Here is a 25,236-nt window from a genome sequence, read left to right on the forward strand (position 1 = left end):
GAGTATGCGAAGGAAACCCACCAAGCACGGGAGGAAGATGCAAACTCCATGCACACACACCCAGAGGTGGGTATTAAACGTTGACCCTGGAGGTGCGAGGCGACAGTACAGTACATATAAGTCTATAGTCCAGCAGTCCATCATATCCTTGGGCATCACAAACAGGGGAGATTTAGATGCGACAATCCATCTATTAAACATTTATTAAATTAATTTTAGATAAATGCACTTTGTACAGGACTGCAGACTGTAATTAATGCATTGCTCATTAAGGTGAAATAGTGGTGCAAGCAGGCCTATTTTGCTCAGGCACATCCTCTGCGTCCTCACTGCATCGACTCAAGCGCGTTCAAATGGCTGCGCGTGGAGAGACTGACTGACTAACCGGGTGTGTGTGTGTGTGTGTGCCTGTTTGTGTATGTGTGTGTGAGAGAGGAGGCTGATGCTGCTCCGGTATTCCAGCATCTCTCTCATCTCTCTCTCTTTCTCTCTGTCTGTCTCCGAGTTTAATCTCGACTACGACTGAAGACCTCGTTCAGATCCGTGTTTAATTTAATCTCGGTTCGGAGTGGAGTGCGGAAGCCCAGCGCGCGCGCTCTCTCTCTCTCTCGCGCTCTCTCTCTCTCTCGCGCGCGCGCTCTCTCGCTTTCTCCTCCCGTGATGGTAAAAATGGCTCCGCGCTCGCGTGCTCTCGCCGCCGTCCTCTTCCTCTCGGCTCTTTGCTCGCCTTCGCGCGCGCTGAACGCCGACGACGACCCGTCGCAGGACGCCGAGTGCAAGACGAAAAGCGTGACGGTGTCGGCGCTGCCGTTCCTCCGCGAGAACGACCTGAGCATCATGCACAGCCCGTCGGCCTCCGAGCCCAAGCTGCTGTTCTCCGTGCGCAACGACTTCCCCGGAGACGTCGCCGTAGTGGACGACCTGGAAAACACCGAGCTGCCCTTCTTTGTTCTCGGTAACTTTGTTGTTGTTGATGTTCTTTTTTTTTTTCTTTAACTGATTGATCTTTTCCTCCCTGGATACAGAATTACAATCAGGCCTTTGATGTGTTTTGTTTTCTAGATGAAGCCAGGTTGTAGCTAAATAACAGTAGCATCTCACCCTCAGGCCTGGCTCACACACACACACACACACACACCTACTACTGTCAACACTGCGTGTGTTAATATGTAAAGTGCGTTAATCTAACACAGACTTGTCAGTGTGCTCAGGTTCTCAGCCCTGACTTTACCCTGTGCTGTTATTTACTTTGCAAAAACAAACAAACAATGTGTTTTTGAACACAAACTGCAGTGCTCATACAGTACACACTTATTCATAACAATGTGTTTTTCTGCTTATTAAGATTCCACACGCTGCAGGTAAAGGTGTTTCATTATTACAGCATGGTAAAAGAAAACAATGCAAAGAAACAAACAAATAAACAAACAAACGTGCGTTTGTTGAACACAACTTTCAGTGCTCATACACACTTATTGGTAACAGTGTGTTCTCTACTTATTAGGATTTCACACCTGAATGCAGGTGAGGGTGTTTCATTGTTACAGTATACAGTAGTAAAATAATACATTGCAAACAAACTAACAAATATGGGTAGTGCTAGTGCACACACAATGCTAGTGCTAGTGCACACACAGTGCTAGTGCCCCATTTCAATTGAACAATTAAAATTTAAAATGCAAATTATTCATATTTCTTTGTAAGTATTGGTACTAAAATTGGTATAAGCTTCTATAATCATATGGCATGTAAAAAAAATGTTGCTTAAGTGAAAGCATTCCTTGCAAACTTAAGTATTTTTTACCCCAAAAAATCTGTAGTGTCCGTAACCATGTCAAAGTCATGTTGCAATATCTTAACGATTTTGAACTTTCAGGTTTATGTGTTTTGTGAGATCTAAATCTAAGTTTCATATGAATGAAATATGAAAAAGTTAAGGACACTACATACGTAAAAGAGCAAATAGTATTTACCAAATTTTAATTAAAATATTTACAAAAAACTAACCACGGATCAGAAGTATTATGAAAAATGTTGCTATATGATTCTATCTCAAAATTTACTTTTTCTAACTTAGGTGAGACACTTTTTAGCACCAATACCATGTTTTGGCTGAATTTAAGCAAAACAATAAACAACCAACCAAACAAACAAACAGACATGCATGTATCTGCACGTATGAACAGAAACTGCGGTGCTCATGCACTCTTATTCATAACAGTGTGTTTTTTACTTATTACGATTTAGCACTCTGCAGGTGAGGGTGTTTCCTTATTACAGCAAAAGTAAAGTTAAAACAAGCAAGCAAATAAACAAACAATTTGCAGTGCTGGTTTTAAGCCCAGATAAAATGGGAGTGTTGCGTCAGGAAGGGCATCCGGCGTAAAACTGTGCCAAGTTGTGTGCGGATCGGATAGTCCGCTGAGGCGACCCATAGACAGGAGCAGCCGAAAGGCTAACAACAATGTTCTGATGTATAAACACACACTTACTGATGTTGTTTTATATATACACAGGGAGCATTCACATCAAACTGTGAGTTACAGGAGTAAAAATGTCTTTATTTCTCTGTATAATCCTCTGCTACACTAATGACCTTATCCCAGTGTTTCATTAGCGCTTGGATACCTTTAAAAGTAGAAAGTTCTTCTTTAATGGCCCAAACATGTGGAAATGGCTATGTTTAGGGGATGTGACTACTGTATACCACAAGAACAGCCAGGTTCTTGTAATGTCCAAATAGTGTTCGTAAATGATTGTACAGACATGATTGATTTTTAATATTCAGGCATTCTACTTGCTGAATGTTCACAGGAACGACTGCACTCGTATTTAAGCTACCTTGACTGGAACTTTCACTCACGGATATGCGGCCTTGTTTTAAACATTTGCACCATTTAAATGTGTTACTGTGGCCAGGGGTCTCATCACCATACTCCGCTTAAAGTCTTCTGTAAATGTTGATCAGTTTTACGCCTTCATTCCCCAAAAATTTCACCAGTTTGACTTGAACACGCCTCCTGTGTGTGTATATGTATACACACACAACATATAAGATTTTTTACAAACCATAATGCTGATCTGTCTATATCTGTGCTTTTAAATAAGTTTTTTGTTGTTGTTGTTTTATTTGCTCCAGTGATACCAGTATAAAACATGGTGTTAAAAAATTAAAATTTTGCACTTTACCATGTCAATCATCACTCATTCGTCTTTGTTCTGATAATTACCCCCCTATCAACTAATTGTGACCTTTTGCTTAATAGCAGTAAGTGGCGAAATTTCCTTGATTTAGAAATCATACCACTTATTACACCCAGTGCCCATAAAACATCAGTCAGGGCCTTGTCTTAATTCACTTGGAAGGGTTTTAAGAGCACATTGTGAAGAAAGTTGCTGTTGACTGTAATTGAAGTGCAGAAGTGAGTGGGCTTGGGCAGCATGTGGATTGAAGAGTGAGTTGGCCACTGTCCATGGTGCTGATATTTCACTTTGGTATTTCTGTCTGACTTGATCGTGCTGCTACTGTATGATGCTCCTAACATGAGTGCATGGAGCTGATGGGTGATAATTCAAGTCATGTATTCCTCACCCTTTTGTCCTCTTTCAGACTGATCAGTCGTGAAATAAGACTTTCAGTGGAGTCTTTCTCTACCATACATTACACAGACTCCAATTGCTCAAGCGAGAGTTTCTTTAAATTAATTTATTATTTAGCTTAATATCACAGGCTCGGAAATCTACCCTTAGTTATAACGTATTTCCCAAGAGCATGTCCGACTATGTCTCAGGTTTCAAGAGTTTTTATAGCATCAAACTTACACATTTAATTGCATGAAGAACATAAAACTCAGCTTCCCATTAGTAATAAATATACCCACATACTGAGTGGAAAGCTACTGCTACAAGGAGTTCTGCTTCAAAGACAAGAACAAGATATGATTAGCACACATGGCTACAGTATTTATGGCTCCTGTCTTAATGGTGTTTGCCATGTCTTTGAAAATCTCTTTAGCAGTCACATGCACTCTCAAGGAAATACATTTGTACAGTACTTAACGTATGCAAGTAATTGTTGATTATACAGTCATAAAAGTAAAATTGATAATAATTCACAACAGATCCTGAACATCGCACAGACACAATCATGTCTTGCAGTTTGAGCTTTCATGTTGACAAATAAATGAAGTTGCATTACAAAACACTAAATAGGTCTTAACAAGAGAAACTAAAAAAAATGAAGTGTGCTTTTAAGTTACAGTATAGAAAGAACTGGAAGAGCCAGTGCACTTGGAAAACTGATGCCATGCTTATTTTACTTAAGAAACTGTTTGAAACATTCCTCAAGATTCATTCAAAAAATGTCTTTCCAAAGTTTGTGTTTCCAAGGTAGTCTCCGGATTGACTGAGACCCTTTTCAGGGTAAAAAGGATGCTGAACACGACTGATATTACATCATTTTACGTATATTACGTATTATATTTAGAGTGAGAGCCGTTATACTAGGTTTTCTATAATGCTTCAGCTTGTGCTTGTATTATTCACTAGTACAGTAGGTTAAAGACTTTATAATTACTGGCGTAAGTGTATCTGGCAACACAACTGCAGTGTTACTTTTAGCAGAAACTCACCTGTAATTGTGTGTAACAGTTTCTTCAAACAGTTGTTTAAAATGAAAAAAAATTTACGACACAAGGAATAACTAAACAAACAGTAAACAGCGAGTGATTTATTATTTGTGTATGTACAAAGTAAAAGTTACAGAGGCAGACTCACATAAACATTGTGGGCCGGTTGTTCCTACACTGGGTTGCATCAGCCAAGGCATAAAGTCCTCTAGACATCTCCTTACTCCACCCCTATAGCAGACATAACTGGATGGAGACACAGTGAGATAGCAGCAGCTATGGGCTGTCTAGGGAGGAGCCCTGCTTGAGGTCATTAAGTGTGAAGTTATTAATTTTTCCACAGTGAGGTCAAGCGCAAACACCTGTCAAAGTACAACCACCAGGTTTGGGCGACCAGGCCGAAACTCAGACTTCCTTACAATAAATAATAGAGATGTGGGGAAAAAATCTATTTAGTTATACATTGCGATACTTTTTTTGTTTGCATTCTAATATCGCCAATCTGATTTCCAAATATATTTTTTTAAATATGTTTTTACATTTGATTTGTATGCATTTAAAGTGGTAAAATGTTACTGTTCCTCTATAATCATATAGGTGGTGCACTTTAAACTATTCACACAGCACAACATCCTACAAGTTTTTTTTTAAATGTACAGTTGTATACAAGCGCCCAACCTTACGAATTTTCACCTTGGGAACTGGAATTTTGCAAAAAGTTTGCTTGAGCATGCAAAGCATTTTTTGCCTTTTGAACAACTAAACTGAGTCGACTTGAGCGCGGGTTTGTGCCGATGTTGCACGAGTTGTGTGCACGTCCAGGAACTGTTCAAAATTTATTTGTGTCATATTTGTGTCAATTTCCCACATGAATGAATCCTAAGTGAAGGGAGTTTACATATCTTTCTGTGTGTGTGTGTTTTTGGCCATTTTATACAAGATTTAGTGATGACAGCACCATGGGTTCCAAGAATGTTATCATGACCAGCAGCAAGAAGAAAAGAGAGCCACTTTCCGCTTTGTTTTTAAAGCAGCCGGTGCCAAGACAAATCATAAAATAAGGTTGTGTGAGGTTTAATATCTATTTATTTTATCTATTACTTAATTTCTATTTCTTCATTTCCATATTTCTTATATAAAAAATATGATTATACTTTTGGAAACATTATTTCCCACGGGAAAATGGTTTGCAGTACAAATTTTCGCCTTAAGAACTCTTGAATAAAGAACGGTTTGAATTCCTACCATTGTATTTAACTTATTGAATTGCAGTACAAATTGAATCTGCACCTCATATCGTATTGGGTGAATCCCATCACTAGTAATTAGGCTGAATAACATTGACATGATTATGGCCGCAACCAAAACTGATTGACGCAATATAATCATGCCAGAATTTCTGTCTGACTCTGTAGTATGTATCCTCTGATCTCATTCCCCCTTTTTCCCCCAGCTGCTGGATACAAGCTGGATACAGTCTCTTAATATATTTTTTTCAGCTTTGCCAAACATAACAAAAATGACAAGTTCAGACAAGTTGTGTCTTGAACATCACAGGTTTACATCATAAAAAAAATGTCTGGAGATTACTTTGAAAAATGTCACATCTGATCTGATAATGTTCCAGCATGTAAGGGCAGTATCGCTCTGATAAGCAGTACTCAGTATCAGACTTGCGTTGATTTTTAACTATCTAGTACCTCATAGTAGAAAGAAGACCATACACCGGGTGTAAGAGCGTGCTGATAATATTGTCTGCTCTCATGTATGGGATTGGTAAGTACAGATGGTAGTGAGATTTCCCCCTGCACAGCTTGTCCCTGCGTACAGTGCTACTAACAAGAATTACCAGTGGAGTGTATACTGTCATATACGTGTAGCCTAAGGTTTGTAGAAGTTTGGAATGTGCTTGCTAGCACTGCTCTCCTGGTGACAAAGGTGGTGACAGCTGTGTTGGGTCTGGCGGTTGGTTTCACTTGGCTGTGACAAGGTTGTCATGTTGAGATGCAGCAAGGAAGAGCTGTCTGAACAGGTCCCAAACAGGAAATATAGAACGGTAGTAGCTTCTACTTACTCTTGCTGAAAAGGGGAGAAACAGACAAATACACCCAGGAGTCTGGGGACAGCAGTGCGTGTGTTCCTTGTGTTGTCGCTGCTGTGGGATGATGTTGCGAAGTTGCTGTGGTGAGCTTGTCTTGGAAAAAATTCACAGGCAGTGTGTTACAGCTTTATCCATCATTTCTTTTCTTGCAGTGTTTGTGGCTGGCTTGGAATGGATGACAAATAGATACTTTTTAAATATCTGTATGCCAAAATAGTAGGAAAATTGTACTATTTGTAGTTGAGAGACGTGTTCACAACAACTACATATTACATTTACATTTCGGCATTTTGGCAGATGCCTTTATCCAGAGCGACTTACATTTTTATTTCATTACAGTTCTTACGTTATATTTTATCTCAGCTAGGTTCAATGATGATAAGGGGCGGTGTTTGTAAAAGGTCCTCAAAATTATTTATAAAGTTAATTTGTCTTTAGTGGGGATGGGAACCACCAGGGACCACCTTATATAATATTATCATAAATCTGTATCATGATTATACAGTACAATTTTCCAGATTCAACATACAATTTTTTTTAAGTTTACTTACAATTCTAAACAAACTTTGCAAATAATTTGCTCCGCCTACAAAGGATTCTGTGCTTCCTGTCAATGTGTGAATAGTTAAGAGTGCACCACCTGTAGGGTGATAGAGGCACTGCAACATTTTACTACTGCAAATGCAAACATATATATATTAAAAAAAGGTTTTTAAAGTTTTTTGTCACACATAAAAAAATTATGATATGTAACTGAGTTGATTTTCCCCCTGTCTCTAGACTTTAGTGACACCTTCTGTCTTGGTCAGGGTCATGGTGGAGGTGAACTCAAGGAGCGCTGGGTATGAGGTCCACCAAAGGAACCATGTACACTCCTTCAAACCTAGGGGCGATTTAGGGCAGCTTATCCCCCACTGCCATGTTATTATGTGGTGGGTGGAAGCTGAGGGATCTAGACTAAACCCACATTGACCTGGGGAGAAGATACACAGAAACTCCGACACAGACAGCATCCTAAGCTCTGGTGCTTCAAGATGGCAAATTGAATTTCTATTGTGCTGCAGCTTTCTGATATGATGTTAATTTTGAAGCAGATACCGTGAAAATCATATAAAAGTCATATAACCACCCACATACACTGAGCTGATAGACCTGATTTGTTGTTACAATTGAAAACCGAGCCTGATGTTACATAGAATACGCCTGAGATTGAATGGAAATTGAGGAGGCGCTATACCATCAAGTTTTTAATGAAAATCTACACAAGGGACCCATATACAGTCTGATACAAGCACATTCACTGATATTGGAATGTATGAAAAATGCATGTTTATAATTAGATACCCAGCATCTCAAAAGGATCATCAGTGCATTTATAGTATTGCTGGGATGGGACTGCATTTTTCAGTACCACTTGGCCTTAGTATGTATTGTTTAAACACTTTAAATATTTTTTAGGTTAATAATAAAAATGTAATATAATTGAAATGGTAACTTTTGAGGGTCACTGTGCGCTTGGGAGGATTTGTTTAATGTGTTGGTCTTTTGGTCTATTGTCACGTTACTTGTTCACTCTTTACATGTTGATTATGGCATAGGAATGCTAGAATGCTTAATGCAATGTGAACTAGAACACGGACTGTGTAGGAAACCAAGCACCAAAGTGTGTATCTCTTTGTGGAACTCAGATCAGATTTGCATGTCATAAAGTTTCACATTCATAATGACAAGTGCATTTTGTCCGACTCTACTGTGGACGTGTCTGTCCTCGGAAATGGGAAGCATGACCACATGCTTTTGCCATCTGGTTTTAAACACCTTGTGCACTCATGCACCTCAAGCACTCATTCCTTTTAAATCATGGATGTGATTTTAGCAAAAATATGCTTGGGATTCTGCTTTAAAGGATGGCAAGCAGTTAGTTAATAAGCTGTATTTGTTGAGGTCCAGAAAAAGGAAGAAAGCTTAGACACCTCGCTTAAGCTTGTTTAGCAGCTATTTCTAGCACTGCTACGTGCTGACTGACGTCATTCAGAGCCCCAAGCAAAAAGCCACTTGAATTACGGCGTACCTGTTTTATTTAGGTTGTCTGACCACTTCTTAGATATGTATCCAATCTAGGATCACATATAAGAGTGACTCAGATCTTATTAAAAAACCCTTATTTTAGGTCAACTGTGGTCATCACCTCATATCATCCTGGATATGACTATGTGTGTGAAAGATAAAATTTGGATTTTGATTTGATCCTATATGAAAAAAAATTGATTTGTGCATCCTGACAGCTCTAAAAATGTCACATTAGACAAAAAAAAAAAAAGATTGAGTCACTTCCGGCTTTTAATCTGACCGGAGCCGTATTGTCCTGGTGCAAGCTGTATTGTTGTAAAATTCAGTATACAACCTTGCAGATGTGGCTAAAGAAAATCATCAGACTTGCCCAGATAGCCATTGGATGAAGCCTGAGCGTTCGACCCAACAGTCAATTTCAATAGTCACAAAATTGCGGACCCACTTGAAGGAATAACATCAAGGCTGCAGAAAACAAGCTATGGAGAGATGGTGATTTAGAGAAAAGGCTGAAAGCAAACGTGTAGACAAAGGTGGGTCATCTTCTCTCGATGTTATTGCAGAGAAAAGCCATAACACTTACGTTTTAAAAGCACAAAATGCAACACTTTACATGCAGTAATTTAACCACAAAATATTAATCACGACTTAAACGGCTAAGGTTTAATCTGCAATTATATATGTAGGGAACAATATAGTGCAAAATGTAACATTGTATAAACAATAAAGGGACTGCTGACTTAAAACTGTGTGTTATGCCATGAAGGCCTCAGTGAGACCCTACAGAGCAGATGCAACCTGCTGTAGGATGGGAGCGCATGGACAAGCTGTCCAATTAAGTTTCCTTTAGCCATAGGATGAAAGTGTATGGGATCAATGTGTCTTGTGGGAAACAGTAAACATACAGTGTGTATTGGAGCATGGTACTCTTCGAAACAGAACATACATGCATGGGAGTATTGTGTTGGTGGGAGCAGGATGTGGAAGAAGTGTCATGTAAACGTATATATAACGTGCATTTTAGAAGAGTTGAGAGCTTCTTCCTCTTCAGAGAAAGTGCTCGGCTATATTCTGCAAAGAATAATGACTATTGGCCTTAACACCCCTGGCCCCCGACGTGATCATTGCATCTTTGGTTAATCATTCCTGACCTAGCTACATCATCACGTAGTGCCGTCCAGTATGTACAAAGTCTCTAAACACTAGCAGTTTGTTCCATGATTTAGAGTTCACCATGAAATTATTGTTAACCATCAAGCAGTGAAGATTCAATAGTCTGTTAAGTTAGCTATTGCTGGCATTTCCCAGTATAAAAATAAGAAATTAAAAGACCCAAGTGCATATCAAAAGCTGTAATTAGGGTTGCTGGCCTTTATATTAAGGCTTTGGTTTTGTGTTGAGAAACAATGCGATTTTTTGTATGCGTTTTTTACATACACCAACTCTGCACGGGTGTATCATTGTTTTACAAAAAATAGCAGGAAAAAGCTTAGACTCAGTGAAATGAGGAAGAGATTGATAGGCATTGTGTGAGATTGCATGTCAGTCATTGTTGCCCTGGTTACTGAGACTTTCATATTGTTCTTAAAAACGCTCTTAAACAGAAGGTCACCCTTGAAACACAAGAACCTGTTGAAGTGAGTCTCACTGTAAGGCGGGATACTTTTCTAAACGTGAAAATGATTGACGGATAAAAAAATTAGTAATGACATAAAGAGGCTCTTAGGCTTACGGCAGTTCTGTTAAGCTAGCTAACATTAGCCTCTATTACGCTAGCTAACGCACATTCCGAAGTTTGCGTTCGGCATACGAACACCCTGCCTGATGAATTTTTCGCTTTAAGAAATTTTTCAAACAATTTGCCTCAGCTTATGAACCATTTTGGCATACGAGTGAACGAGCTGAACTGAATGCCAGTTACAGTCTCGCATATTTTTTTGTGGGTCAATTAATTTTTTTAAATAGTCATGTTGTAAACCGAGTATTCAAGGTTTATCTGCACCTGTGGGCACCAAAGGCTAGCCTGTCTCTTCTGATTGCAAGGAAAAGCAAATGTACTCAGTGCGTCACAGCCTACTGCATATGAAGCTTACCAGGCAAAGAGTTCAAGGTTGTTGATCCGGCCTCCAAATTCCCCCGATCTCACTCTGATCAAGCATTCACGGGATGTACCGCACAAACAAGTCCGATCCATGGAGGCCCCACCCCACAACCCACAGTACCCGAAGGATTCGCTGCTATCGTCCCAGTGCCAGACATTTACTCTATCATTATTTACTCTATCACTGGTGCAGAAAGACTGTAGATGCAGACGTTACTCTGAGACATGAATGTGGAAAGCATTGTAGAATTCCTGTGTAATGTTGTGTTACTCACAGCAGCAGTAATGCACACATGGAAACATGCCTCGGTTTGGAATCTCACTTTTTCATTTATATAGTGTGCAATGGATTTTTAATGGCTAAGAAAGACCAAATGCTAAATCATACAGCCATGCTTGTTTTGGTTGTTTTATTGCCCCAGGTGTTTGCACTTCCTCTTCTGCTTCGTTGTAGCCATGTTCTGCTATTATTAATGCAGTTTACTGAGCAGCCACAAGAATGTGAACAAGCTCTTTTTAATTAGGTACACATTAGTGTAATTGGTTCAGCAATTTTCTCTCTCTGTCTCTCCTTCTCACAAATACACACACACACATGCAGTCATTAAATATCAAACATGTTCAAACCCAGGTTAGAGGCTTCATCATGGTTTATTACGTCATCACCTGAGTTTTATACAACCAGCAGATTTTTAATCCACTTTTCCAACAAAGGCTCTAGGGAACATTACTCGTGCTGAAACACGGCTTCCTGTATATTTTATGCATACATACAGTTGTTGTCTATTTTTTATTTTTTTTACAGCTGTTTAATTTTTGTCACGAAACAAGTTGTCAAACCATGAGCTTAATGGGGTGGATCTATCGTTGTTCTCCCTTTTTCTCTTTCTTGGCGTTCAGGATCACTAGGTTAGGTTTACGGAACTGCGGCGTTGGAGTAGTGAAAGAATCACAAAGAGAGGCTGTGTGGCAGTCAGCAGTTACCATAGCAACAGGAGCCGGTGCTTAGATGAGGCCTAGAAGAGAAATGACGTTATGCATTCCGTCTCGAGAGAAGTGCAATATGTGTAGAAAATTAGATGCAGATGCAATGCTGGCTGCAGTGGTGGGCTTCACAGCAGCGTCGTGTCCCTGCTGACTTGCGCGTTTTACATATTCTTATTGCGGGTGCTTTAAATTCCCCCGCATTTGATAAAAGATCGAAAATGTTATTTTTCTTGCAAATCCCATGTGAATGCCCTCATAAGCTAGTCACCAAATGTATTCTGCCTTTTGCTAATGAAACGTAGCTGCATAAACCCTGATGTGGAACAAGCTTTCAGGGGCTGGGATTATGCCTACGGATGCATTTTTTTTATTTATTTTATTTTTTTGCATTTTCTACAATATGTCGATATGGCTTTGTGATGCTTGTAGTTCTTGTGCATGTGCTGTGTAACTTTAAATGTCAGTAAGGGAAATAGACTGCCACGATCAACATTATTATTCCATAATGGAAGCAGCTTGATAACACTAGCTTAATAGTGTAATGAGGCCCATTATGTTTAGCTTTAAGGCAACGTGTTTGCACAGGCTTCTGATTAAATACCTTTTTGTACTTTGGAACTTTTATTGCATAGACTTTTCAAAGTATGTTGCCCACAGTAACTGCAAACTTCATTTGACTCCATTAAAAAAAAAAAGGTTTGTATGCAACTGATTTGTAACTTTATTTTATAACGAATATCAATTATCTGCCACTAGCATGCAAAGGTTCACTCAGTAAATGATTATACCACACTATGCTATATCAAGAAGATCAATGTGCAAAACATAAAAGAATATATATGGATTAATTTATTAAGCTGAATATAAACATAAATTGTTTATAGTAACATTTGCATAAGAGATTTCATGATATTTTTGGAATTTTGAAAAAACTTACTTATGCCCCTGAGTTTGTGTAAATACAGTATACAGTTAATTTATGGAAACGTCCACTGGATTGACTTTAAATTATGTAACTTCCATGGATTACTGCCTTTTTGGATAAGGAATGTACTGTCAGGAGTTAAACTGAATTATTATATTGTTTATAGCTGATGTGGACATGTGTCCCATCTGCTCTACAGCCATATTGCCTTTCATATATTCTTCAGAACTTCTTCTGAACTTCTTTGAATTCTTCTCAACTTGCAGCACCTACAGTACTAATCAACATTTTCACACAATCCAGAGATCACTGCCGAGCCACACAGCATGCATAAGCTTGCATCTTGCTGCACGTGACATAACGCCCACAAATTCTACATCTTTTTAAACAATTAAATTGTCTTAAAGAGTAAAATTTGCACATCTCTAGATAACCTCAGAGAATGGCTGGAACGGACGATAATTAGTTTGACCAAATCTGCACAATTTAATAAATTAAACATAAGTATCACGTTTCAGTTACAATATCTAATTAAAATGAAAAATTACTCTAGGGCATTTGTCATCTATTTTACTGAATTTACCGAGCCAGCCCTGGTGAATCAAGCTGCTTTCACATTAATGAACTCAAGTAACTTTTCAAGCACTTTGACAGGGAAGAGGGCGGGGCCTCCAGACATTTACCGGTAATATTAGAGAGTTTAAAACACATGCGCAAATTATTCCAGGTTCATATGTCAGTTGGGTTATGTCTCATTTTGTAAAACGTACTTTATGTTTGTGTTGCATTATGGTTGAAATATCTGATAACATAATCAGATTAAATCTTCCTGCACATTATGGTACAGTAGTGTAAGATTGTATTGTATATCCATAAATCTAAAATCTTTCCATGTCTTCATTGTGTACATCGAACTGGACTTACCCATTTATCAGCTAAAAACCGACCTCCATATCACAAAAGATCATGAAAAGAAACAACCCAAACAGGCCCAGCACTGGTCCCTGTGGGTTTGGGCTCACACTGTACCCAAAACTGCATTACAATATGCGCTTCTACCTTGTATCTTGTTGTTTTTTTTGTTGATGAGACGTGTCAACTATAAAAATCCATGAGGTTTTCTAATTGACTTAGTCAATTATGTGGACTGAATGGACTGTGAGCACTTAAATATTCTCTCTGCCCAGGATGCATTAGAGCAGCACATTATAATGGTGGTGGGTGGAATAAATTTGTGAGGAATTTCGGTGGGAATAACTTAATTAGACAGTTATAAATAAAGACCTGTTTATTTTAAGGAATACCCACATACACATACACATACATTTACCAGCCACTCCATTAGGTCATTAGGTACACCTAAACAATGTATTTCTGACCAGCCAATCACATGGGAGAAGCTCAATGCATTTAACCATGTAAACCTGGACAGGATGATGTGTTAAAGTGTAAGAATTTCTGAAACTGCTGATCTCCTGGGATTTTCACTCTTAGCAATCTCTAGGATTTATAGAGAATGGTTTGAAAAAGAGAAAATATCCAGTGAGTCGCAGTTGTCTGGGTGACAATGCCATGCTGATGCCAAAGGTCAGAGGAGAATAGACGGGTCAAGATGATAAAAAGGCAACTATACAGTTACTCAAATAAAATCTTATTACAACCGGAGTATGCTAAAACCTATCTCTGAATGGACAACACATTAAACTTTACGCGTATGGTCTACAGCAGCAGAAGACGACTCCGGCTGTCAGTCTTGTCGGCTAAAGACAGGAATATGAGCTATACGTAGCACGGGCTCACAAAAACAATTAGACAATTGGAGGTTGGAAAAACTCTTGATTTCTTTTGCAACATTCAGATGGTAGGGTCAGTAAATGTGAAAGCATGGCTCCATCCTGGTACATTTCTTGTCACAATACCAATTGAGAATTGTCTAAATGCACGGCCTACCTGAGCATTGTTCCTGACCGTGTCCATTCACAAAGCTAAAACCTTAAACTGGTTTCTTCAACATGACACATTTTCACTGCAATTAAATGGCCTCCACAGTATATAAACTGTATAGACCGTGAGGGCAATTTAATTGCTGTGAACTATTTGTTTATACAGTATATATATATATATATATATATATATACACACACTGACATACTAACATGACCGTTCAATAAAATAGTCTGCATGGTGGAGCCTTAGAATATATTTTTGTATTTTACTTATATAACTTTCAAAAATCTTTTTATAGCTGTTATGGAATACGAGGTGTCAGTGTTTGCCCTAGATTTTTGCAGCAGCCACCCGGTCAAACCAAATAGCCGGGTAAGGCATGAGTAATTCCAAAAAAGGCAGAAAGATGGCCTATAAGAGAAAACATGGCACACGAGTGAAGGTCCGCTCTCAAGGTCAGGTTGAAGCAGAAACTCTGAAACACTCCTGTGATTTATAAATGTTCTCCTGCTGTTCATTTACATGCATTTAGCGACGGCCTTTCCAGGGAAAATTACCATTCAAAATTTTCAAAGTATTATTTGCATATTAGAGCCACAGCCCACAGACGCAGGCAAATGTACATGCAAAACCCATTAAACCCAGCTATTATTATATAGTACACCAGGCTCCGTGAAGTATAGTACTGTATACTGAGCGTTAAAATTGCCGTAAGCATGCACCCATGCAGAGAGGTGTACGAATGATCAATCTACAAATAATTGTTGTTTAAAAAAAAGTCCAATTAAGGAACTAAGAATGAATTTTAATTCATTAAACTTTAAAACCGAAATGTAAATATTTAGAAGTTTGTAGCCAACCATGCTATTTACACACAGGTGTTGTATAATCACATCCCAATCCTATTTGCATCCATTTACATTAACTTTGACTGTTACGTGTTTTGATTTGATGAGGTGAAGACTCCATTCATCTTTAAGTTTCAGTTTATTACTACATCGTCTGTATACACGCATGCCACTTAGAATCTCCCCTAAACCTAACAGTATTTTTTGGGGAGGTGGCCTGGGTATAAATAGCATGTGGCTATTCTCACCAGAGTGCAATGGACATTAGGTTCAAGTAATTGCTATTTAAATGATTTTATTTTTTAAAAGTTTTTATGTAAGTATTTACAATTTGTCATTTATATTGTGGTTTCTGGTTCGATGAAGTTCATCATTATGCGAGATGGGCAGTAGTGCTCACTTGGAAGTAGTGCCCAGTGGGTGTTACATACTCTTGAGCTGATAAATAAATATTGGCACACATCCTCTAAATGAGATCATTTGGCCTGTTATTTGCTGTTAGCTAATACAAATGCAAATGCTATGTTTAATAGTTATATATTACAGTTAAAATCACAATTGCAGGATTTGTCATGCAGCCCTACAGCCCAGGTACTAATGCTAATTTACTGAGCAAAATTGTTTTGGACCACAATTTAAATAAAAGCTAGCTCACTCATGGTCTGGACCGCTTTATCCTGCGATTTGAGACGCCTGGAGACTATCCCAAGAGACTTGGGATATGAGGTGGGGCACACCCTGGTCAAGGTGCCAATCCATTGCAGGGTACACACATGCAAACACTCACACATTACAGGCAATTTGGAAACGCTGGAGGAGACCAGCCTAGCGTTGGGAGAACATGTCAATTCCATACACACAGGCCTCAAGGCAGGAATCGAACCCAGACCCTGGAGGTGCACTAAGCCACCATGCCGCCATCATCTTGTATAATCTTTTAGTTAATCTTTTATGGGGAAAAATATTTATTGCACATATAAAAAAAATTGTTGTCTACACAGGATTTTCAACCATCTTGTAACAACACCATCTTGCCGTTTTCTCATTTTTAGAAAAGTAAATAGATAAAATTGAGCTGATGAACAAGCAATAATGAAAAAAATATATATAACTAGCACCAGCGTTTTTTGGACACTCAGTGTCAGCTACAGTACATCACTGCATGCATTAGTTTACGTCGTTATTATTTTATTATCATAAGTTAAACGACACAGAGTTTGTTATTTTAGCTTGAAATTAAATACATGGTTTACAGTATTGTTTTTATTGTTGTCTAAGGATTTATTGCTCAGTCTTAACATACTTCTAGTATACTTCTCTGTGGCTTTCCATCTGTTCTCAGAGTCTCTGAGCTACAAACAGCTAGGATCAATGCATCAGGTTTAATTACCCAATACAGTAAGTTATATCCCAATTAGCACTGTACATGCCTGGGTCTGTAGTGTACCAGTGGTACAATAGTATGTATTTTTGTTTAATTGTGTGTGTGAGACATTCACCATATGCTGATACAAATAATATAATGTAATAATAATATTACTAATAATAATAGTATATAATGCATGGGATGATAAACGCAACAACTGAAGAAGATATACAGTAATGGTTAGACACATGCGCATTATAGCCAATCAGAAACATATTGTCAGAATGTCGTCGGTCTCCGTCCCCAACCCCCAAAGCATTTTGATTGGCTGGTATTGTCAATTCTTTAGCCTCTGATTAAATGGAATAAAACAACACAATGTTGTGATATTGAGCGCACAGGAGAGATACATAGTTTGAACGGAAATACAATTTGAACGTGCGCAAGTGAGTTGGAGTGCACGATTGGGAGCTTGTGTGAGTCTAAATAAAATCTGAATGCAAAACAGAGAGTTTTACACTCTGGTTTTCGGTACAGAAATAAGGGCATTCTACTCCAAGCGCACCAAGTAAACTGACTCGTCTGTTTAGGCCTGGCTTCTTGTGACAGTGGAACACCGTAAATGAGGAAGAGAGATGAGAGAAGTGATCGAGTCGATTCGTTTTGTTTTACACTGTGTGAGTGTGACCAATGAGTGTGATTCATACAGCCTTCTGGGATTGTTGTCCAGTAATCTGAATGCAGGGAAGCAGGTGCAAGTGAAACACCGTCAACGTCATTTAGAAATATGATCACGTGTATGCATGAATCCAGATTGTGAGTTTTTTTTTTTTTTTTTAAGTAATCATGCAGCCCTATAACACACAATGCTTTCTACCTCTGGCTTATTATGCAATATTATTTGTCCTTGCCTCTTTGTGTTGGCTGAGAGAGAGAGAGAGAGAGAGTGAATGTACCAGCACGCCGATCAGAGAACGTGTGCGTGTATGGGTGCATGTGTGTGTGTTTGTATGTGCACTGAAAAGCAAAATTTTGATTCTAAGCATGGACTCTAGAATAAAATATATTATACTCACCAAAGGCTTCTTCCAGTCTCCCAGAACCCTTAACAATACAGGCCAGTTAATAGTATAGCTTTCAAGCCAACCGCTTTTTGTGAAACCCTTTTATAATTGTTAGCTAGAACAGCAGGAGAGGACTTTGATGACTCTGTGGTTTTCTTATTCACGCAAAATTACACAATTTTCATGATTACTAAGTTTCTTCTGTAACACTGGGATAAAAAATACTTTATGGTAGTTATTTAGCAGTGAGATATTTAATGTTTCACTTAAACGAAGGGCCCTGTATCTTTTGTCTTAAAGTTATAGGGGGTTCTGCAGCACTGTGTTTTTAACTTTCAGGCTTGCAGATAATCTGTAGTGTCTTGACGCAGAGAGTGAATACACTTATAAATAGAAGCACAATGTTTTTCTGTGGAACTTTTTATGAGACTGCCATTAAATATAGAGGCATCCTTAATTTTAGTGCTGTCAACCGATTAGGTCTGTAGCTCTCGAATAGTTTAGTAATAGAGTTTTCTACCAAAAATGTAATCAATTAATCGAGTAATCAGATAAAATTTACTTTGGCTTAATTAAACAGCAATGTAAAATATATAGGAGAAACAAAGATTAATTGGTTTTCTTTTTAGAAAAATCAACTTTTATTTTTTAAATGCATACAGCATCTTATCAAAAATAAACATCGTCATTATTATAATATAATACAAGTAATAGCTTAAAGTTGACTGAGATTAATTAAGTGCATTACAGTGCCATACGTTCTTATTTTAAAGTCTTTTCTCAGATGCAAAAACTAAAAAAAGGTATTTCAAATGACTAAGTATTAAAAAAACTAAGGCAAACATTATAATAAAGAATTATACAAAAACACTAAGTTGTGAAACTCAACTTTCAGAACTAAAAGTTTCAAAATCTACAGCTCAGACATACCATAAGCCTTTACTGCTGGTTTCTTCTTCTCTTGGCTCGCTAATACTTTTATCGCTCACTTCCATTTTGCAGCCCGAAACAGAATGCTCCATCTAATCGATACACAGCTAACTGTTTGCGTCTCCTTCCGCATTTTTGGGTGACGTAAGCACTCCACTTCGTCAGTGTTTACTGGTGGCTTGCATCCCAAAGCGCAAACGCTGTCACGCCAAACAAATAATTGCGCAAAAACGCAAGGTTTTAAAATAATTAAAAGAAGCTTTGAGGCAGAGGATTTCGCCTCGATCATTTTTTGTAATTGAATTACTCGAGTTACTTGAGGAATCGTTTTAGCCCTACAACCGATTTCAATCTAGTTAATCACAGTCATAGTCTCTGATTAATCAAAGTTAATCACAATTAATCACAAATTTAAAATACTCAGATTTACTTGTGTTATAAATGTACAATGTTTGAATAAAAAAAAGCATTGGGAAACTGGTTAGAGGGAACAAAGTATGCAGCTTTTTAATATTTCAAAATTTAAACATTTACCAAATGTTAAAGTCTCTTGAATGGGATTGGCAATGCATGCAGAGGCTGGGTAGTATGGGGTGTGGGACAGTGGGGCTCGAACCAACAGAGTGAGTCAGCACTCCCACATCTTACATTTAATATGTTCGTGTAAAAATAGTTCCCCTTGAAGTAAGCTTGAGTACACAACTTTGCTGGTTTTATCCAAACTTTAATCTAGGAGCTTTTTATAATGAAACTTGCCATTTAGCTAATCTGGTGATGTTTCCTCAGTTATCTTATTATTCGCGTTAAACGTTCCATTATCTCTCTCTCTCACACACACACACAGATAACTGTGCTGTGATCATGGAAAGCCATTAGAGTTAAACTTAGTTTTAACTTGCGTTAATGCGTTAATGTTGACAACCTTAATACATAGATGGCATGGTGGCTTAGTGGTAAGCACTGTGGCCTTGGACCTTCAGGGTTGAGGGCTTGATTCCCACATTTGTCTGTGTGCATGGAGTTTGCAAATTCTCTGGGTACTCAGAGACATGTAGATTAGGCTAAATGGTGTTCTCAAATTGGCCAAAATGCATGTGTATATGTGTGTGCCCTGCAATTGATTGGCAGCTTGGGTGTGCCCAAAGTCTCCAGGGATAGGCTTCAGGCCCCTGTGACCCTGAATGAATATGGCTACGTGTATATATATATATATATAGTATAGTATAAAATTTATTTCTAAATAAAATTTATAATCTTATATATAAGTATATAGTCATTTTAGGAGAGGTTTGCTATTAAAACAATTGTTAAAACAATGCAAACCTTTATTCTGTATCCATACTGTACATGATTCTGTGTTCCCATATCAGCCGTATGATTTGCAGCACCTGTTAAGATTGGCACAGATCATTCGTTCAAATGACAAGGGCGAAAGAATGCTACATGCAGCTTCGTTAGCATTCTGCCTCTCATAATTACTTTCCATCTGTCTCTGATTCTCCGGTTCAGTGGGTTGTGTACATCGTGGCTTAAATTTCAGTTGTAACAGATGGGTTGATGTTTCGAACCAGCAGTATAAACTCTAAAGAACAGCTCGTATGTAGAACTGCTTTCTAGCTCCTGTAAGTAAACTCGAACACGTCGCCCCATCTTTATATGGATGATTAACCTGTAAGTAACCTTTTCTTGAGAGGAGGTTAAATAAGTGGATTCAGGATTGAGGCGTTCACTGGTCGGCCTCCGTGGACTGTCTGCCATTAACAGGGATAAGAAGACTGACAATTTGAACAGCCCAGGAAAACAAGAGAGGCGAAGCATGCAAGGTGCAGGGCTAATTGCTAGCGGAAGGCTACAGCATCAAATTGATTTTTTGGCCTTGACACATGACCATGTGTGTTTTCACGTATTAAAAAGGATTGGCTGCAGGGTTTTTGACATTATTAGTAGGCATGAGATGATACGCTGAAGCCATAGTACCAGATTATAGACATATTTCAATACAGGCTTCTGGGTAATAATATTTTCCTAAGACTATATTATAATAGTATAAAAGTTTAATACGTTTCTTATAAAATAACAAATTGAACTACTGCAAGACAGAAGATAAAGATATATAATACATGATGTATTTTCACCCAATTATAAACATCCTTTTCAGAGTCATAAATGTATTTCATGATGGGTATTAATATGGAAGTGTTCTTTAAACGCATTAAATGATTAAATGAAATAAAAAAAACGTGTCATCACAGTTTCTACTGCTGTCTGACATCTATGTAAAATGCATCAACACGCAGGAACGAGTGTCACTTACATCAAGAGCTACACACAGAAATGTCATTTTATGAAGATGAAGATTTTCTGAGAGAGGGGGATTAGAGTGTATGTACAGTACTGTGCAAAAATCTCAAGCCTCTCCTCATTTGTTCAAATTAAATTTAATTATGTAGATTAAATTGAAGAAATGGGAACAAATGTTTTACTGCAAAAGGCTGCAAAAGATACAATTTTAATATGTGTGTGTTTTTTTTTCTTTATGTAACAACCTCAGTAGCGGCCTCACTTCCCCGCTCATCTGTTCCAACCACTTAGCATCCAGCATTACCAGTATATTAATCACCGGCCAGATCATCTGATATCATCTGTTCCTGTTACTCACTCAAGTCAAGTCAAGTAGGCTTATCAACCATATACAAAAATTAACAACATAGGGTTGTTAAAGGGCCCAACAGTGGCAACTTGGTGGTTGTGGGGTTTGACCCTGGGATCTTCCGACCCGTAGTCCAATGCCTTGACCACTGAGCTACCCCTGGCCCTATTGTTAGATGGTTGTTGGACAGTGTGTGTGTTTATCAGGTTAGTCCCAATGTTTTGAGGTCTTTTTTGTCACATATACATTACTGCACAGAGAAATTCTTTCTTCACATATCCCAGTGTAACTGGTGTCAGAGCGCAGGGTCAGCCAGGATACGGCGCCCCCGGAACAGAAAGGGGTTAAGGGCCTGCCCCTATGTTTATCAGTCCAGTCCCTTTTGTGGAGGAGGCCGACGGGTTGTGGAAAGAAGCTGTTGCACAATCTGAAGTGGCCGAATGCTTCGCTACTTTTTTCCAGATGGCAGGATGGTGAAGAGTGTGTGTGATGGGTGTGTCCAGTCAGCCACAATGCTGGTGGCTTTGCAGATGCAGCGTGTGGTGTAGGTGTCTTCAAAAGAAGAATCTTCTCGGGTGTCCTCACTATCCGCTGTAGGGTTTTGTGATTTGAGATGGCACAATTCCCAAACCAGACTGGTGATGCAGCAGCTCAGGATACTCTCGATAGTCCCTCTGTTGAAGTTGTTGAGAATCGGTGGTGAAAACTGGGCCTTTCTCAGCCTTCTCAGGAAGAAAAGACGTTCTTGGGTTTTTTTGTGCAAGGAACTGATGTTGAGGGACCAGGTGAAATTCTCCTCCAGATGGACAGCCATGAATTTGGTGCTGTTGACGATCTCCACAGAGAAGCCGTTGATGTTCAGCAGAGACCGGTCGCGCTGTGTCCTCCTGAAGCCAGCCACCGTCTCTATTGTTTCAGAAACGTTTAGAGACAGGTTGTTGCCTTTAGCCTCTGCACTTCCTCTCTGTATGCTGACTCGTCGTTCTTGCTGATTAGACCCAGCACGGTCGTGTCATCAGCAAACTTGATGATGTGATTCGAACTGTGTACAGCTACACAGTCATGAGTCAGCAGTGTGAACAGCAGGGGACTGAGCACACAGCCCTGGGGGGCCTTAGTGCTCAGTGTGGTGGTGCTGGAGGTGCAGTTCCCGATCCCCACTGACTGAAAGTCCAGGATCCAGTTAGAGAGGGAGGTGTTCAGGCCCAACTGGCTCAGCTTCCCAATTAGGTGTTGTGGGATGATAGTATTGAATGCTGAACTGAAATCTTTGTACAGCATTTAAACGTAGGTGTCTTCACTGGTTCATTTCCACAAGTTAGATGCTTTTTGGTCTGAAAATGAGAGCCAAAAAAGCTTGGAGAACTATTCCAGAAAAATACATGAACTCTTTAAAACCTGCAGGGCGATCAAATTTGCATATTATGGGGGGGCATGGCTTAAGGCTGTGGGTTGCCGGGTTACTGATCGAAAGGTCGGGAGTTTGAGCTGTAGCACTGCCAAGTTGCCTTTGTGGAGCCCTTGAGCAAGGCCCCGAACCCTATCTGCTCCAGTGGCGCTGCAACCTGGCTGACACTGCGCTCTGATCCCAGCTTCCTAACTGAGAGTGCATGTGACAAATAATTGAACATTATTACATTTACGTGCGAGGAGTATCATAAAATGGGGCAATAACTTTTTTTGGATACAAAATCAGAGGCTTTTCACATTGATATCAAACCTCCAGTATGCTCCTGCGACACTAAAAAGCATTGTGCTTCCTTTCACACATTATCTATAGCCCTGAGGTGTGCATGTATGGCATCACGGTGCATGCCACAGAGATGTAGTGAGCTTGCCCCCATGCTTGATGCCATGAGCATGGTGCATTAGACACCTCGTGTCTCCTGTGGTGCTTCGTTATCTAATAATTCATAGCGTCTTATTCTTTGCTTGGTTTATCACTGCAGTTTTGCACACTTATGTCTCTCTCTCCCTTTCTCTCTTGCTCGCTGTCTCAAACACACACACACACCATGTTACACTTTTGCGTGTAGAAATTAGATGAAAGCACTTTAAAAAAAGTACACGGCCCGAGATGCTTCGTCTGTAATATTCTCTGAGGAGGATGATGAATTTTAGAGGCTATTCAGGTATTATGTTTTCCAAGTGCAAGCTTTGTGTTTGAGACGTGTGCTGTAACGCTTCGCTCTGATCAGCTTAACCTGTTTGGACTATTAAGTCAACCTTTTTCATTAGAATACATTATGTTCCCACTTGCAAACTTCTGCTAGCAAGATTCATTCCATGTTAAGAAAATTTAACAGAACCGTCACGATCCACACAGAAGAGCATAATTTATTTCAACCGTATTTTGCATCATGGTACTGGAGTATTAAAATGTGGTCTCATGCCTGATCGTTTTTTTTCTGACAGGCAGAACATTGAAGTAGGAATGATTGTAGAGTCTTACCTTACTGGGGGTAAAAAGTTCACCTCTGACATATGTGTTCATTATCTTTACGCCCACACCAGTGTCTCGTGCAGTGATAATGTAGAATTGCAAAGAGCCGGGCCTGTATATGATGTGTGTTTCATCCGCCTGTCTTACAGCCTGCAGCTAACAAAGATAGATTTCTAGAACTTGAGAAAATTCGAAAGACTTAAGAGTTTCTCCGGCATTCTCCTGTCATACATATTTAACACACATGCCATCACTCTCCAGGCAGCCCCAGGTGACTGTGCATTTATGGCCTGACGCTATGAGCCTCTTTTTTTTTTTTTTTTAACTGCATTTATCTTATCCATTGTTGTACCAGGGAAAATCAGTCTACAGATCTTTAGTTTGTATCAGTATAAGAAAGGCCTCACATGACAACCAACCCTAATTTATTAAAAGGGCACAACATAGGCTGAAGAGGTTGCCCCCGATCCGAACTCTAAAGGTATTTATTTGACCCGGAGCCAGGTTTGCTCTAGTTCCAGATCCTGACTCCAGTGTCGAATAGCGTTCCAGGTTTACACTGGAGGGGACGTGTTCAATTATGGTGCATCATGAGAGGCCGTGTCCTGGCGCTAATAGCAGTAGTGAATGTAGGACACGGTGGGGAATCCTGGCGCATGTCCTGCTCGAGTTGTTTCCGTGCCCTGAGGGATAATACTCAATGAACTGCAGGCTCCCAGATAATGAAGTGGATAGCTAGCCAACGATCCTAGAATTTGCTCGTTTTGCCTTTTTGTCACTGTAACTTGCAAGTCAAGTTAAACAATATTTGACGTGTTTGCAATTTGGGTCACACCGCAATACTCTTTAATGTTATGCATAATATTAGTATTATCAATATCGACTATGTTTATTTGGTCAGATTATAATATTAATTAAACAAACAAGCAATTATTATTATTTTTTAATCCCTGCACCTTGTTTCCTGGTGGTGTATGATGCTCAGGGTTAGAATAAGGCTGTGAGGGTGTGGCACTAAGAGCTGTAGATTCAATTAATTAAATCATTCGGGCCATTTTTAATTTAAACCCAATTTGCAGTTATTTAGGTAAACTTTTAAATGGTAAATAATCTAAAATGTACAAATTCATAAAAAAAAAAAAAAGAATGTGATCAGTGTTTCCCTATAATAATTCA

At 39.0% G+C, this 25,236-nt stretch overlaps 1 protein-coding gene across 3 annotated transcripts in view; it reads left to right on the plus strand.

Moving 5' to 3' along the window:
* The first annotated feature begins 491 nt into the window (after positions 1–491).
* astn1 (astrotactin 1) overlaps positions 492–25,236 on the plus strand; it is a 263,789-nt gene continuing 239,044 nt past the window's right edge. For all 3 annotated transcript variants that reach the window (XM_053504192.1, XM_053504985.1, XM_053505503.1), the window contains exon 1: positions 492–955. In XM_053504192.1, coding sequence (XP_053360167.1) covers positions 661–955 — 295 coding nt within the window. In that variant the 5' untranslated portion in view covers positions 492–660. The remainder of the gene's footprint in view (positions 956–25,236) is intronic.

Source organism: Clarias gariepinus, chromosome 1, assembly GCF_024256425.1.
Source record: "Clarias gariepinus isolate MV-2021 ecotype Netherlands chromosome 1, CGAR_prim_01v2, whole genome shotgun sequence".
In the NCBI taxonomy this organism is placed as follows: domain Eukaryota; kingdom Metazoa; phylum Chordata; class Actinopteri; order Siluriformes; family Clariidae; genus Clarias; species Clarias gariepinus.